Below are 15,584 nucleotides of genomic sequence, written 5' to 3' on the forward strand. Positions count from 1 at the left end.
ATTTAAAGTACTTCAATAAATGGCATATTTAGCTTCTGCATTAAACTAGACTTGATTTAATTTGAACATTTCTCTGCTGTTCCACACTTATAGGAAGAAAATGAGGTACCGGATGATGAAACCCTGAACCAGATGATCGCCCGCAACGAAGACGAGTTTGAGCTGTACATGGTGAGAAAGCGGCACATGCATTTTCCCAATGACATTTGGCTGCCGTGTTCCCACTAAATCCGGACACGCGGTCACAGCGCTTCGACATGGACCGGCGGCGAGAAGACGCTCGAAACCCGAAGCGTAAGCCACGTCTCATGGAGGAAGATGAGCTACCCTCCTGGATCATCAAGGACGATGCTGAGGTGGAGCGCCTCACTTACGAGGAGGAGGAAGAGAAGATGTTTGGACGAGGGTCCCGCTGTCGCCGTGATGTGGACTACAGCGACGCGCTGACAGAGAAACAGTGGCTGCGGGTAAAAGTCTAGCCTGCTGTCATTTCGTGAGTTTTGAGCAATTACTTAAAAACAAAGTGGGACCTACATTATACTCAAGTTTAGGTCTCGATGTTGCATTAGTGCTTTAATGTATTGTTTGAAGCCTGGTTTTGAGCCTCAAATTAGAGTTTTAGGGTTGTAGTCGAATTTGGATTTCAAAACCTGGCTAAGGATTAGGACTAAGGTTAGGATTTTAGAGAAAGTCAAGTTTTCAAAGTAGGGTTATTAGCAGATATTTGTGTTTCTGGCAATTATGGTATCAGACAAGGGTTGTAATTTGTGTGTAAAGGGGTTGGGGTTACAGTTTCAAGTTAGGGTTTCAGTTGACCTGTAGGGTTTCCATCCTGGGTTGCGTTTTCAAAATTTGTAGACCACCATTCAGTATTTTTGTCACGGTCAGGCCATCGAGGACGGCAATCTGGAGGAGATGGAGGAGGAGATTCGACTGAAGAAGCGCAAACGCAAGCGACGGCAGGACAAAGAGCCGTCAGCCAGGGAGGACTGGGGCGCCAAGGCCAAGAAGAGGCGAGGGCGCCCACCCGCTGAGAAGCCCTCGCCCAATCCTCCAAAACTCACAAAACAGATGAACACCATCATCGACACTGTCATCAACTACAGAGACGGGTGAGGACCTCCTCAAGGTGTGTTTTAAAGTAGCTTTTGGGGATCTAAGGTAGGATTATAAGACTAGAGAAGTGTTTCAAATATTGGATACATTTTAAAAGTTGGGTTTTAAACCTGGGTCAAGGTTTTACTAATAGTGTTTTAAAGTGTCAATATGTAAGATTTAGAACATTTTTCTTTAAAAATTAATACATTAAACTATTATAAATTTGAAAAACTTCCAAATAAATGTGTTCTTATTGTGTTCCTCTGGAGGCTGCTATCTCTGTTATAGCTACGGACAGCATGAGGAGGAGTGTGTATTGCTGCATTTATCGTAATGCCCCTAAAGCTCCCACGGGCGCATGCAAAAAATTACACTTATTCCCTATGAGAAAGAAGTTAGGTTTTCAAACAAAGATGAGGCTATGAAATAAGGGTTTGGGTTTAAAGGGAGATGCTTAAGAAGCACATTTGTCTCAAAGTGATTAATTATCGTAGATCCGTGGGCTATTTTGACAAAAGCTTGTCATAACACATCAGTTTTGATTGAAGAGCAGCAAAAAAATGTTACATTTTCACCCACACGTTCACAATCCAGCTCGGTGTCAAATCAATAGTTTGATCAATATACCAACTGAGCAAACAGCCTCTGGCTCACGTTTCCATCCCATTTTTACGCGAAGGGATCTGAAACCGAAGGTGCCTCATGGAACGTCAAGTGCTGAAGGTGTAAAAATCAGTCAAGAAAAAACATTTGCACACTTGATACCACATGCTCGAAGCATTTATTCATTTCCCCTGAGAGGAAAGGGCTTCCGCAAAAATATTCACACCTGTTGAACTCCATATTTGTAAGGTCATAGCCACAAATATAATTTATAATTTCTGCACAACACAACTGATGGTCCAGGTAGTGATGAAGCAAGAAATTCTACTACATAATTATCCCTGGTAAGACACACGTCGGGAGTGAAAAGTTAATAGTTTTAATGCCTTAACACTGCACGGCAGACAGTCATGATATTAAAACACGTTGAATGAGAAAGTGTGTCCGAACTGTGTGTATATGTAGGAGGCAGGTGTCAAGGTCTAAAGCAGCGGTTATCAAATTTTTTGGAGTCGGGGATCCCATTTAGAGAGCAAATTTTCGAAGGACCCCCATTTCAAATATTTACGGAAACAAAACAAACAAAAACTTAAAATCTAAAAGTATTTAGATTCACATTCAATGCTAGGGACGAATTTTCTCTTTTTTTTTAAGAGTCAATCAATGAGTACAATGAGGCATTTAATATTCAGATACTTAAGTTTTCAACTGATACTTAAGTGTTTGGGATTGAATGTCTGGACTCTTAAAAATTGAAAATATGTTCCTGCCATTGAATGAGCTTTATTGAAGAGCAATGAATACTTTCACTATTTAATATAAAATAACATAAAATAAACACACACACACTCGCATACTTTTTTTTTTTTTAATTAATAACCCAAATTATTTCATGGAACCCCTTCAGTCGGGCAACGTAGCCCCCGGGTACGTGGACCCCACTTTGAGAATCACTGGTTTAAAGTACATGAAATACAAATATTAAAGGTTGAGTTTGAGTGTTTAAAAGAATTCATAAAACAATTCAGAAATTCATAAAATGACCATATAAAATCATCATGGCTTGTAGTAATTTTAGCAGTTTTATGACATTTGTGAATACTATTCAGTCATTTTTTATATTCACCTAAGATTTCCTACATTCAGTTCAGTTTATCGTCACCATTTGCATGCAATTTTCACAGAAATTGCATTCTCTGCCTACCTTTGAAGATAGATGCAGTCAAATACAGTGCGAGGTGTGTAATTTGACAAAATGAGAAAAAGTTCAAGGGCCGTGAAGACTTTGACAGCTAATGATGCTGTCAAGCTTCGTGTGTTTACGGGGTCGATGCCAGAAACTTAAATTGCTGTCAACTTGTGGAAATTGCATTTTGGGGGGAAAGAGAAAAAAAACATCTGATGCCAGGAACATCATTTGTAAATTTTATAGCTTTTCTGTCTGCGCCGAGACTTGTTTACTCGCCTCCTCTGAACTTATGAAAACCATAAATAATTGGCTGTTTTTAAAATGCTATTCTACCATTAAGACTTTCAAAATTGAATATCCTGGGTCAATTTTTAAGCGAGGTTTGGATATCAAACGAGGATTAGAGTTTCAAATTAGGTTTTCAAGATTTCAAATAATGAGCAAAAGGGTTTCAAATTGAGTTTTTATCAACAGAGTTCTTTCAAGCATGTTTTTTTTTTTTTTTCCTTCAGGGCTGGCAGACAGCTGAGCGAGGTTTTTGTCCAGCTCCCGTCTAGAAAAGAACTTCCGGAATATTACGAGCTGATTCGAAAGCCCGTGGACTTCAAGAAGATCAAGGTATGTCGTCCTCAAAGCGCCTAGCTTTATTTACAGGCTTAAGCGATCACGATGCCGCCACTCCGCAGGAACGCGTCAGGAGCCACAAATACCGCAGCGTAGGAGACCTCGAGAAGGACGTAATGCTGCTCTGTCACAATGCGCAGACCTTTAACCTGGAGGGATCTCAGGTTAGCGCAAATTGAGTTTGCTGTCAATACAATAACATTTTGTTCAGTCTCCAGGGACATACTGTATTTAGTTGACCTCATCCCTGCTGACCTTTTGTTGTAGTGATTATAAAAGAAACAACAGAACAAAATTTGAAATGAATCAATGGCTACCAAAGGAAACTTAAGGTTTCAAAGTAGGGTTTCAAAGAAAAAGGCTTAAGAAAGCTTCACTTTAGGATAACAAATCTTCCCTTTTTGTACCATTTACCTTTGTGTACCATGTACGGCAAGATCTACGAGGACTCCATCGTGCTCCAGTCGGTGTTCAAGAGCGCCAGGCAGAAGATCGCCAAGGACGAGGAGAGCGAGGACGACAGCGAGGAAGACGAAGACGAGGATGAGGAGGAAGAGTCGGATGCCGAGGGTGAGGACACGGACGCGCACACACGCTGTGGTCTCATTCTAATTCAGCACCGCAGAGCCAGACAGTCGTCCTGTGAGGCATGCTTCATTTAACTCCCCCTGAGACTAATGCTGCCCGAGGACAAAAAAAAAAAAGGATAAAAATACATAACAAACAAAAAGAAAAGTCTGGATGAGCCTGTCACCTTTAACACGTCTGCTCGACTGCTGGGGAAGTTAATAAAGGTTGAGCTTTCAAGCCTTGGTGAGGCTTCCACAATGAGGCTTTTGAGCAAAGGTTAGATTTAACAAAAAACAGTTAAGGTTTCAACTAAGTTCCATTTTGAAATACTGTTACAAGCCAAAGTTAGGGTTTTAAGCCTGCCGGGTCTTTCAGAGTAGGGTGTGAAGTTTGGATTAGGTTTCATACAAGGTTTAGGGTTTCAGGCATATATTAGGGTTTCAAACAAGGCTCTAACTTGAGTTTGTGACTTTAACAATGGTTAAGGCGTCAGAACGTTTTTAGGCTTCAAAATAGTGTGATGTTTCATGTTCCCTCAAAGATCCTAAAACCTTGCCCGTTGTTTTACCCCCACGCTAGTCTACCTTGATATGAGACTTTATTCGTGTATTCCAGCCAAGTCGGTATGGGTGAAGATAAAGCTGAACAAGGAGGCCCGAGGGAGCGCAGAGCGGGGCAAGAAGAGGCAGAGCCGAGCCAAGGCCAAGCCCGTCGTCAGCGATGACGAAAGTGATGACGACCAGGACGGCAATGTAAGTCAATACTGAAAGGGGGCAATGTTTCTCACATGACAAAAACCTCTGCTTTTCTCACCCTAATATATTATTTACCAGTGTGAAATGGCATTGAGTTTTTCACTTGATTCCTTATAAGTAGTGTTAGCTGTCAGTTGAGACCCAAAGTTGGAGTAAATTCAGTTTGAAATGACTGAACATGACATTTTGACTGCTAATTGATTAAAATATGCATAAAAGTAAATAATGTGCTTGGTTGCAAGTACGCTTCATTTTTTTTCATTGCTTTGCACTCAGCAAGTTAGCTGTGTTGCCCTGTGTGCCAAGTCCCTCGGTATGAACGCAAACTTGTGGGCCGCCGATAAGGAACTTCGGACCCGAAACCTCCGTGACCAGGAACGCAGAGTTCCTGTACTGTTTGGTGGGAAAGGGGCTGATGACTTCATAAAGAGAGTGTGTCAGTCACACAGGGAGAACCACGGTCCGCCAACGAGGCGTTTTATTTCCTTGTGAGAAATGTCACTAGCATAAACTTTTTCTTTTTTTAATTAAATCGCCAATGTGCAAAGTGTAATTTATATGTATACATATATTTAACTGTGGAAATTGAAATAAGTGCATGACAAGGACTAGGTCCTTTAAAAATGACCAAATTGTGGTGTTGTACAGTGTTGAATAAACTACTGATGAGGTCAGTGTTTCTCAAATAGTGGGGTGGACGCCCCTGGGGGGGGCGCGAGGCAATGCCGGAGGGCTTTATTTTCAGGCAGTTTGATGCACTTGTTTTTTTTTTTTTTCTTTTCTGCTGAGACCAGCAGTATCAAACTCATTTTAGCTTGCGGGCCTGATGGAGGAAAATCTATTCCCAAGTTGGCCGGACCAATAAAATCATAGTATATATTTATAGAACTTCAAAACAAAAAATTATTAGTATTTTATTATTACGGTCTAAAATAGTAAAAACACTATTAAGCATAAAACATTTTACTAATAATCATAAAACATTTCAAGTGTTTCATTTATTATAAAATTCAGCTCATCTTTATGCTTTACAAAATCATCTGGCAGGCCTGATTAAATCCGTGTGTTTGACACCCCTGCCTTAGACAAACCTTTAAACTGTACACAGGTGAATTCTGTAGGAAAGTAGTTAACAGTTGTTGAAAGTTTTTTATATTGCTTTTTCATTGTGTCATTGTTAAAAAAGATACCGTTTTAGGTATACTTATACCATTTTTAGAGATAATAGTATTTATGGTCGGCGTGGGCGAAATATTTTCTTTTTCCTGGGGGCTCTGCATAATATAATTGAGAAGCACTGGCTTAGGTGAACAAGTAATGAATTCATGGCAACCCAAAAAGTGAACGCCTAACTTGGGCCAAAAAATAGCGTGCATACTCAAGTTTAATAAGCGGCATATGTTGATGGCACGCGGAGGTGTTCTAATCACATTGGAAGGCGTCTCAGCGAAGCTCCGCCGAGGCTCTCACGTGTTTGCAATTCATTACCACTCCAAATCCACCAACAATCTGCTCTTTGTTTTGGTTGCGTCCACTTTCATCCCCCCAACTTTTGTCACACGGGCCGCGCGTCGGGAAGAGCTGATGGCGACGTGATTAGCGCGAGCCTCCGGGAGAAACGCAGCGTATGCTGACGAATGACTAATGAACGCTTGAGGCTCGCTGACAGGTATTCTCCTCTGTCCGCGCGTCAACAGGTTTGATTGGTTGCAGCGCAAGGCACCGCTCGTAAATATTGACTTCGCTCGGAAGTTCTGGAGCAAAACTAATTTGACGCCGCGCTTCTGAAAGCTCTGTTGCATTTCGATGAAGGCGCAGCCATTTTCGGAGTTTAAATAGTTAAAAACAGAAAAGAAAATGCGGGAGCGAAAAGTAACCAACTGAAAAGTGTGAACTGGATGGTCGTCGGTGTTTGCAAATCTGCTCACTAAACAAAATTGCCTTTGATGTTCACGAAACAAAAAACATTAGGTTCTTTGAAAGCTTTAAATCAGGGGTCAACAAACTTTTTGAAACGGCGAGCCATTTGCCTTTATGGGTGCCCAAGAAGTTTCGCCGAGTCTTCTTAGCCAAGACCAACTTTGCCCATTAACCATGAAAAACGAGGGATTTAGTAGAAGCAGTCCAGGAGAGATACGTACGGCATGCACTTATTACTTTCAAATGACCAAGTATGGTGACCAAGTATGGTGATATTTGGTTTTTCAAAAAGCCAACCCAATCAGTCCATAAATCCAATGTTCCACTGTACTGTGTACCATATTTTCTGCATTAAAAAGCGTACCTAAAAGTCTTAAAGTTTTTTCTTCGCAATCTCTTTTATGAACAGTTTTCCCCTGTCTGTGATTTCAAAAACTAGCTAAGTGTGTGAGGAACTGCAAATTGGTTTGAATCGCAGTCATTCGTAACCTCTGACAGAAAGTATAACTTTAATGTGGCCCTCGATAAAAATGAGTCTGACAGAATGCAAATGCAGCCCCAGCCACCACTGTAGTTTTGATTCCATGCGGACCTAAAATATACATTATATACGAATAAAAAAAAATAGGCCATTCATCGAAGGTGCGCCTTATAATCCGGTGCGCCTTATAGTGCGGAAAATACGGTACTCTGCTCAAAAGGTCTTCACAAAGACTAATGTGGTCAGTCCAGACAGAAAATGGACAGTAAAATGTGTTTCAAAGATGGACAGTTGCTCCCATATTAAGAATGAAGTTGAGGGTGTTTGAGGTCAACATGAGCTGAGCCAAACGTCCCCCCCCCCCCCCCCCCACACACACACACACACACACACTGTTTATACTTCTCTTTGTGTCTCTGTAGGAGCAGTCTGACATCAGCGATGACGAGTGAGGAAGAGGTGACACTAGGACGAATGAACACCCAAGGCGTCATCCAGGTTCTTTATTTGTTTTCATTATTTCCTATTAGATGACATAGTCACCACTTCCTTGAACTTGTTTCCCCTTACAATAACGAGATTATACATATGATATAATGCTGTTTTCTAGGCAGTTTTTTTTTTTTTTTCTAAATAGGGGTTTACGCCACATCTTGTAAGTACTCGCTTTGGCTATTTTCACGCAATCCTTACGCTTGCACTTTTTAGAAAATGACAAATGAATATGAAATGTCAAGATTTCATGTGGTACATCCGGAGCAGGGGTGTCCCAATGTCCGCGGTACTTCAAGACCAAAGAATGTAGAACGGAGCAGGGATTCATTGGTGACAGCCACCCCCAAATCCCAAACTTTATGCAAGGCTCCTTGTATTCTATCACATACTACCATTTTTTTTTTTTCGCTACACAGACTTGTTTTATGTGAAGCCATATTTTTGACGGCCTGGAAAAGAAAAACTTATCGATGTTGTCTCTTAAATAACTTTTTATTTTTGTGACGTCGTAGGCTCTTCTTGCTTCGGCCTATTCCTCTTTTGGAAGAAGCTCTCCAACGCATATGAGTCGACTTTCAAAACAAAACAAAACTGTTGATCAAATCCGATATTTTATGCCCCGTGGATGGGGGCCCTCGACTATTGCTAGCACTGTAATTGTCATAATTGTGTTCAATAATTATCGGTAAAGCGCTCCAAGGCTATAATTTGGAACATTTTTAAAATTTCCTACGCTCGAAACCGTTAGTGAAGCTCGGTGACCTTGAAGGAACCCCGATGCAAATGCGCCTCGCTGGGTTAGGAACTTAAAGGTTCCAAAGCCCCAAATAGTTTGTATTTTTGATGGATATTTCTGGCTGAAGCCATTTGAAAATGCCTTCAGTGGGAAAGGCTTGGACACCCCTGATCTCGGACTGCATGAGCGTTTCATTTTCTATCTTTGACGGTTAGGCCATCAGCATCCAATTTTATGCTTCCGATTTGAGGTGGAAAAACAACATTAAAAACAGTGTTATAGCTTTTACACATTATATGTGAATCAGTATTTTTGCTTTGAGGGGTGATTCAGAAATCCTCCTTTTTATATTTAGATTTTTTTTTTTTTGCATGAGTTCCCATTTTGCAATTTCTTTATGACATATATCATCCATGTGTCAACTTGGTAATGTTTGCTTTCTTTGCACAGTGTCTTTGTGGTTGTATTGCATAGCCCAGAGCTAAATAAATATCACCAATTTGGAGCACAAAAAAAATTGTCCTGTCTTTATTTTCTGTGTGTTTTTTCCTATTTTTCACGTGTTGATAAATGATATGATGTGAAGTTATGTGACATCATATGATATGATATCATATCATATGATATCATACGATGTATCATATGTCACATCACTTCACATCATATCATAAATATCAACACGTGAAAAATCATAGGATATCATGTGATATCCTATGATATCCTATATCATAGGATATCATATGACATATGGACGGATGGATTCTAGCGTATATGTTAGGGCTGTCAGCTTTGAATATTTTCTGAATCAATTCTGTCGATTTAATTGATTAAGTCATTGATACCATTTTATTTTGCATTAAAGTGCACACTATTGCAAAACCATTTTCCCTCCCAATTACTGGTTATTAACAAATCCTTTTTTTCTTTTTTAGTGAAAAAATCAACTAAGCAACAAGTAAGCAATGCGACGAAAGGGATCGTTATTGCTTTTTTTTTTTAGAGAATTGATTTAGGATACTGGCTCGATCATTGCTTTCCTAAGTAAACCAGATGTTTGCAGATGACTTAATTTGATTAGTCACCCAAGACAAATCAGCCTACTTTCACGAAAGAAGATGGAAATCAAGATAATTAGAGCTGAGAGAGCTCAAATCAAAATATTTGGACAATTTTAAGAAACAACAACTTTTACTTACATTCAAATGCTATACAAAACAGAAAAAATAGATGATTTACTTGAAAGTTCAAGGCCAAACAAGAAAGTAGATATAATGGGAGCCCGAAATACTGGAATCAAAGCAAGGTCTGCATCATTAGGTCAAAGGAGCCGCACAAATTAATGTCCATTAGATGATGGCACACCTTTACAAAAGAAGTTTATGCGGGATCGATGATTTTACTTGTTTTGAAAAAGCAGAGAGTGTTATGTAGTCTCTAAGGTCCATTAGTGGTTCACCTCCATTTGCTAATCCACCCAAAACACCTCGTCGTACAAAAAAATAAAGGCCGCCTAGTCACGGTAATGGGGTAACACGTCGAGTCCCGGTTGACATTTTCGATCCCCCCAGGAACGCAGGGATGCCTTTGTTGAATTATGTATCAACAAAAGAGGGAGGGGGAGAAGCATGAAAAGCCGAAACAAAAAGACAAACCAAAATCCTGCCTGTTTTCAATGTCTCCCTCTTTCAACACACCTGATTCAAATGCGCTTGCTGATAAGTTGATTATCGCAATCGGGTGTGATGGGAGATGGAAATTTCGAAAGCGGGCGGGTTAGGGTTCTCGAACCGGAGTTTTCTAAAACTGCACGCGAGGAAAACGCCAGACACTTTTAAGGATAAACGAAATGTGTTAAAAAGCAGTCAAATTTATATTCCGGCATTGTGGGACAACAGAAGCAAAAAGGGAGTGATTTGGACTGGACAAATCGTTCTGGACAATTATGATATTGATCCGATTTTAATGGTAGAATTAAATGCAAGAAACATTTTAAAGGTTTGTGTTTTTTTCTGAGGAAATTTCTCAGAATATAATGAATACTCATTTCAAATCAATGTTAATGTCTACTTAACATTCACAGCTTGTACATCTTACCTATAAAGGATAGTTTGGTTATTTTGACCATTTTTTAGAAGTGAAATTCAACATTTTGTTTATAAATAATTTGGTAACTAAATTATTATATATTCAGTTATTTTAATTGTGTGTAATTAGTACCTTTAAAGAGACATTTTTTTCATTGGTCGACTGAAAATGACATCATCTGAGCACAAGGCTCAGAAGAAGGTGTAAATGCAATCCCGGGTCATTTTTATTTATATTTTTCTTTCCGTTTTTCTTCAAATGTTTGGCTGAAAATGGGAGGTATTATATGAATTAGGGGCTAAAGTAACCGATTACTTTAGATAATAAAGTATAGTAATTGATGACTTTGGGTAATAAAGTACTAAATTATGATTTATTGACTTTAGTTCTTTAGTTTTAAATGTAATTGATTGCTTTAGTGCTTCATTATCCATAGTAATTGATTACTTTAGCATTTAATTATATCCCATCAGAAACCGTTTAGGAAAGAAATCGCTTTTTGCTTAAGTAATTGATTACATTAGCACCTAATTCAGTTTGTACCTGAGATTTTTAGACCCTTCTAGTCAAACACGTGATTACTTATTTATTTTCCTCAGATAAAATAGTTTTACTTTTCTTAACAGTACTTTTCAATCGCAGGTACGTTTTTCTATTTCTTTTCCATTCTTCAAATGTTTGGCTAAAAATAGCTGGTGCTAAATGAATTGGATTGAGAGAAGTGATTACCATAGCACAATTACACTCCATCAAAAATCGTACCTAATTTGTGTTTTATCAGACATTTTCAAACCCTCCTTTAGCCAAAAACCTAAAAAAAAAATGTAAACCTGGGATTATGAGTGCGTTGTCGTTACCAAACTGCTGTTTCACATAGGTGCCACTAATACAAAACTGGGAGGTCGATTTTCTACCTTTGCGACGTTCCATCCTGTGCGTGATTGTGCGTTTGAGGAAATACCGAGAATTTTAACGCCAGACATGGAAAGCACGAGTTTCAAGCGTGACGGCGGCGAGTGAAGATGTAGATGGCTACATTAGCATCTGGCGCTAGCTGCGTCTTCGCCCCCTCCGGGACCCCGCTCTTTCGCATTTCACGCCATCCCAACACCGGGGGGGCCGGCACATCAAAACCACTTTCGCCATTCTTTTCCCCTCCTGCCCATCCCGAGGCGAGCTGGGCTAAGATAATTCTGGCCGCCGTTTTTTCCGAGCCTTTTGAAGCGGTCGCTCTGTTGGCACAGCCGCGGGAGAGAGAGGGGCCGCGCCAATCGGAAGTTAATCCTCGTCTGAGCGCCCCGCCGGACATGTCAACCGCAAAGAAGTCAGGTCGTGGCGCCGATGCGGGTCGGGCGGCTGGAATTTTCTCAGAAAGAGGCCAGGTGCTCCTGATCTGGTTTTATAAGCGGCCCCCTCCTCTCCGATGCCAATAGCCTTGTCTTGCACAACTTAAAAGCGAGCGCGGGAAAATGCTTTTGTCTCCGGGGGGAAAATTCCGGGGTTCACTATCAGTTTAACGCATGGTCGAGGAAAGGGATGACAGAGCGGCCGTTGGTTTGATCTACAATTACATCTATTGATCACGCTGTCGGCCGTAAAGTTTAGTCAAAATGCCACTCTTTCTTTTTTTTTTTTTACTTGGAATTTCCTATGTTTTGAGGACAACTCACTTCAGACTTGCCACATGGTAAGGTGTTAAAATTGTTGGCAGATTTACAAACATGAGACTCAAGAAAACAGCTTTGCGTGTACAATGTGGTGTGCAGCTACACGGACGGCTTGGTGAAACTTTTGATTTTGTTTTTTTAATACTTTTTTATACTTTTTTGTTCGTTGTACATAGAGAAAAAATGTGAAGAAATCCGAGGTCGAAATCTCTTAGATTTTTCAAACGGATCTCTCATCTCCGCAGCTCTGAGAGCCCCCATTTTGAGAAACCTACATCAGCGAGGATGGTCCCACAACACTCAACAGATTATCAAGAAGTCCAAACGGAGACTGTACTTTCTGAGGAGACTGAAGAAATTTAGCATGGCAGCAGAGTTTCTCAAAAATTTCTAAAAACGCACAATCCAAAGTGTCCTCTCCACCTCCATCACAGTGTGCACGGCAAAGGACAGGAAGGCTCTCCAGCGTGTGATCAAGTCCTCACAGCGTATCTGTGGTGCAGCCTTAGCCTCACCGCAGGACGCTTACCACAACAGGGTCCTGCGGAAAACATGCAACATCATCAAGGACAAGACACACCCACAAAACGATCTGTTTGAACTGCTGCCATCAGGCAGACTCTACAGGAGCCTGAGGGCCAGGGCTGCCAGGCTGGCAAACAGCTTCTACCCACAAGCCATCCCGATTCTCAACAAACCCCTCGCACACTAATCTGCTTCTTCCTGCATGCATAAATAATATTTTGCACTACATGATATTTTGCACTTTATTATTAGCACTATTGTTTCTCTTTGTTACTTGTTATTTATTGCCATTTATTTATTGCTATTTATTTATTTGCTCATGCAAAGTAGTGTGTGGTATAATAACACTATACATATGAAAATAAAACTTTTGAATCTTGAAAATGCAAAACAAACCTTTGCACGGCCGAGGTTCGAAGCATGGACAGTTAGATAATGCTTTCCGGTGCTTTGTTAAAGCTTGTGACACAGATCCAGCTTTTCAGGTTGTTGTGGCTGAGTAGCCATGAGCTGGAAGTCCCATAGGCTTTTCCTGTGTCAGTTCAAATCCTCCTGACAGCCCAAAATTTTTGCGCCCTCCCTTCTTTACATTCAGTTTGATCCATTGTGCGTCTCCCGTTTTCACTAGTGGTGACTTAGAAGCAGAAGTCCAAATCCCTCAAGGACTCTTGAAAATAAACACGCTTCTTCTAATATTAGCATTTATCCATGGCAACTGGTTGTTGTGGCCAAGTGTTTAAGGAGATGAAGTAGAAATAGTTTTTACTTCTCACTGGGTCGGTTAAAATCCTGCTGGCAACTGGTGACTTTGCAAAAATGTTATTGTGGTTTTTCTACTTGACATAGTTCTTGCATTGATGCTAATGTTAGCACTGAGCTACTGCGGTACAGGTTGGTGCGTTTAAGGCATTAAATCCATTGGGGTCTGCCAACTTTGATTTGGATCCTACCAACAAAACCTGGCTTTGAACTCTGCCAACAGTGAAGTACGTCTGGGAACTTATTTATTCTTTGTTTCATACCCTCAGGCAGTATTTTGACCATTTTGGATCATTTTCTGCCACATAATTCTCACAGTATCTAAGCCAAGGGATGGCACACTCCTGGTCGTGTGATAACTAAGTGGTCATGCCATGTTGAATTTTGACATTTTGTCCCCATCTGGGTGAAATTTCAGCTCCCTGCTGTCTTTTTTCAATGATTTTCTTTTGTTTGAAATGCCTTTGATGTAAAGATCAAAGGATTGGACAGAATACCACACAAGGGTTAACCTTGATGTGCTCAGCAGGAATGTCATCTGAAAGAGAATCAGGATTAGAAAAAGCAGGTGAAGCTATTGTCAAATTTGGGCCATGTTGGTTTTGCGGCAGTCCAGCTTCTGATCACGCTGTTGATGCAGCTGCATCATTGTACTACAGATTTTATTTGACTCTTTTTACTATGACATCTGCCTTATTACCTAACCCTGATAGCATTGAATGTTTTTTTTTTAAATTTACATATTCTATCTTTTTTTTTTGTTTGTTACATACTTTTTGCCCCTCAACAGTCATGGAGGGATTAATACACAGTAATGAAAATAGTCAATTCATTATTGTAAAAACTCAGATTCTCCCCCACACTATAATGGTTCGACCCAACTTGTCATGCATGTGCCACCTCTCGTTACCTGTCACGTTACCTGTCAACTATTCATCCCATATTAAATTTCTAGTCAGTTTTAGCAATTTACCATTACTCAATCTTGTCATGTGCCACCTCTCATTACTTGTCAACTATTCATCCCATATTTAATTGCTTGTCAGTTTTAGCGACTGACCATTATTCAGCCTTTGTTGCTCGGTCTCAGTGTTATACCGTTTGTATTTTTTGCCCCCGCAACTTGGGTTGACATACGACTGTTCTAATTTTGGTTAGTCAAATAAATTTGACTACGAATAATTGGTAAAACACAATGATGCTGCCAAAAATCTGCCGGGACACAATGCTCAAAACTTGGACTGTCCTGGTTAAACTGGGATGTGGGGTTACCCTATTCTTAGAAAGTCTTAGGAATCCATTGGTTTCTCCCAGTGCAGGTTTGAATCCAGAACATCGGTGCGATCTTTTATGCGAATGTTAGCATTGAGCAAAGTACCACAGGTTGTTGGAAACCAGACGAACAATATTCTAAAATGTGATGTTACAGCTTTTCCGGGACCTTCATATGTACATTTGTAAGTTTATGTAGATTTTGCGGCAGAGTGGGTAGGGTGTTGCACTTGAAAGTAATTGGGTTCTTTCTGTGTAAGTTTGCATCCTGCTGAACCAAAGAGTTTTCCAGACAGATGTCTGTCTGGAGCTATGCTAATGTTAGCGGCTATGAAATGCATCACAGTTTATGATAAACCCTCAGTAGGTTTAGTGTGGTAAAATTATAGGGCAGCAAAGAAAACTTTCTAGTTTTGATTGACTTCCTTTTTTTTTTCTTCCCTAAAACAAACTCGACTCCATTGTCAATGTCTGCTTCTGCTAATTTTGCGCTTGATTGGGTTCGGCGTTTTTCTCAATTACGCCTGTGTGAAAATTCAAAGCAATTAACCAAAGCTCGACTTCAAAAGGACAAATTGTTGGAGGTTGAGGTGCTTATTTTTTGGAAGGAGTGATAGCGCCTTTCCATCGTACTGCCAATTATTTGTCAGGGTGGTAACTGCGGGAGACATTTTCAACAAATTGTCACTGGAAGCTGATAAAAATGGATGTTCTTCAAAATTACCCACAGGAGGTGAAGTGAAGCCAAACAAGTTCATTCTGTAGCCAACTCTCTCTCTCTCTCACACACACACATGCACACACA

At 40.3% G+C, this 15,584-nt stretch overlaps 1 protein-coding gene across 1 annotated transcript in view; it reads left to right on the forward strand.

Annotated features, from left to right (window-relative positions):
• smarca2 (SWI/SNF related BAF chromatin remodeling complex subunit ATPase 2) overlaps positions 1 to 8,988 on the forward strand; it is a 40,200-nt gene extending 31,212 nt beyond the window's left edge. Inside the window, exons 27-34 of the mRNA XM_088432362.1 lie at positions 94 to 171; positions 249 to 467; positions 889 to 1,112; positions 3,403 to 3,508; positions 3,577 to 3,678; positions 3,952 to 4,084; positions 4,700 to 4,836; positions 7,663 to 8,988. Of these exons, the coding sequence (XP_088288488.1) occupies positions 94 to 171; positions 249 to 467; positions 889 to 1,112; positions 3,403 to 3,508; positions 3,577 to 3,678; positions 3,952 to 4,084; positions 4,700 to 4,836; positions 7,663 to 7,692 (1,029 nt within the window). The 3' untranslated portion in view covers positions 7,693 to 8,988. The remainder of the gene's footprint in view (positions 1 to 93; positions 172 to 248; positions 468 to 888; positions 1,113 to 3,402; positions 3,509 to 3,576; positions 3,679 to 3,951; positions 4,085 to 4,699; positions 4,837 to 7,662) is intronic.
• Positions 8,989 to 15,584: the final 6,596 nt, after the last annotated feature.

Source organism: Hippichthys cyanospilos, chromosome 1, assembly GCF_059441005.1.
Source record: "Hippichthys cyanospilos isolate Australia breed blue-spotted pipefish chromosome 1, RoL_Hcya_1.0, whole genome shotgun sequence".
Classification (NCBI taxonomy): domain Eukaryota; kingdom Metazoa; phylum Chordata; class Actinopteri; order Syngnathiformes; family Syngnathidae; genus Hippichthys; species Hippichthys cyanospilos.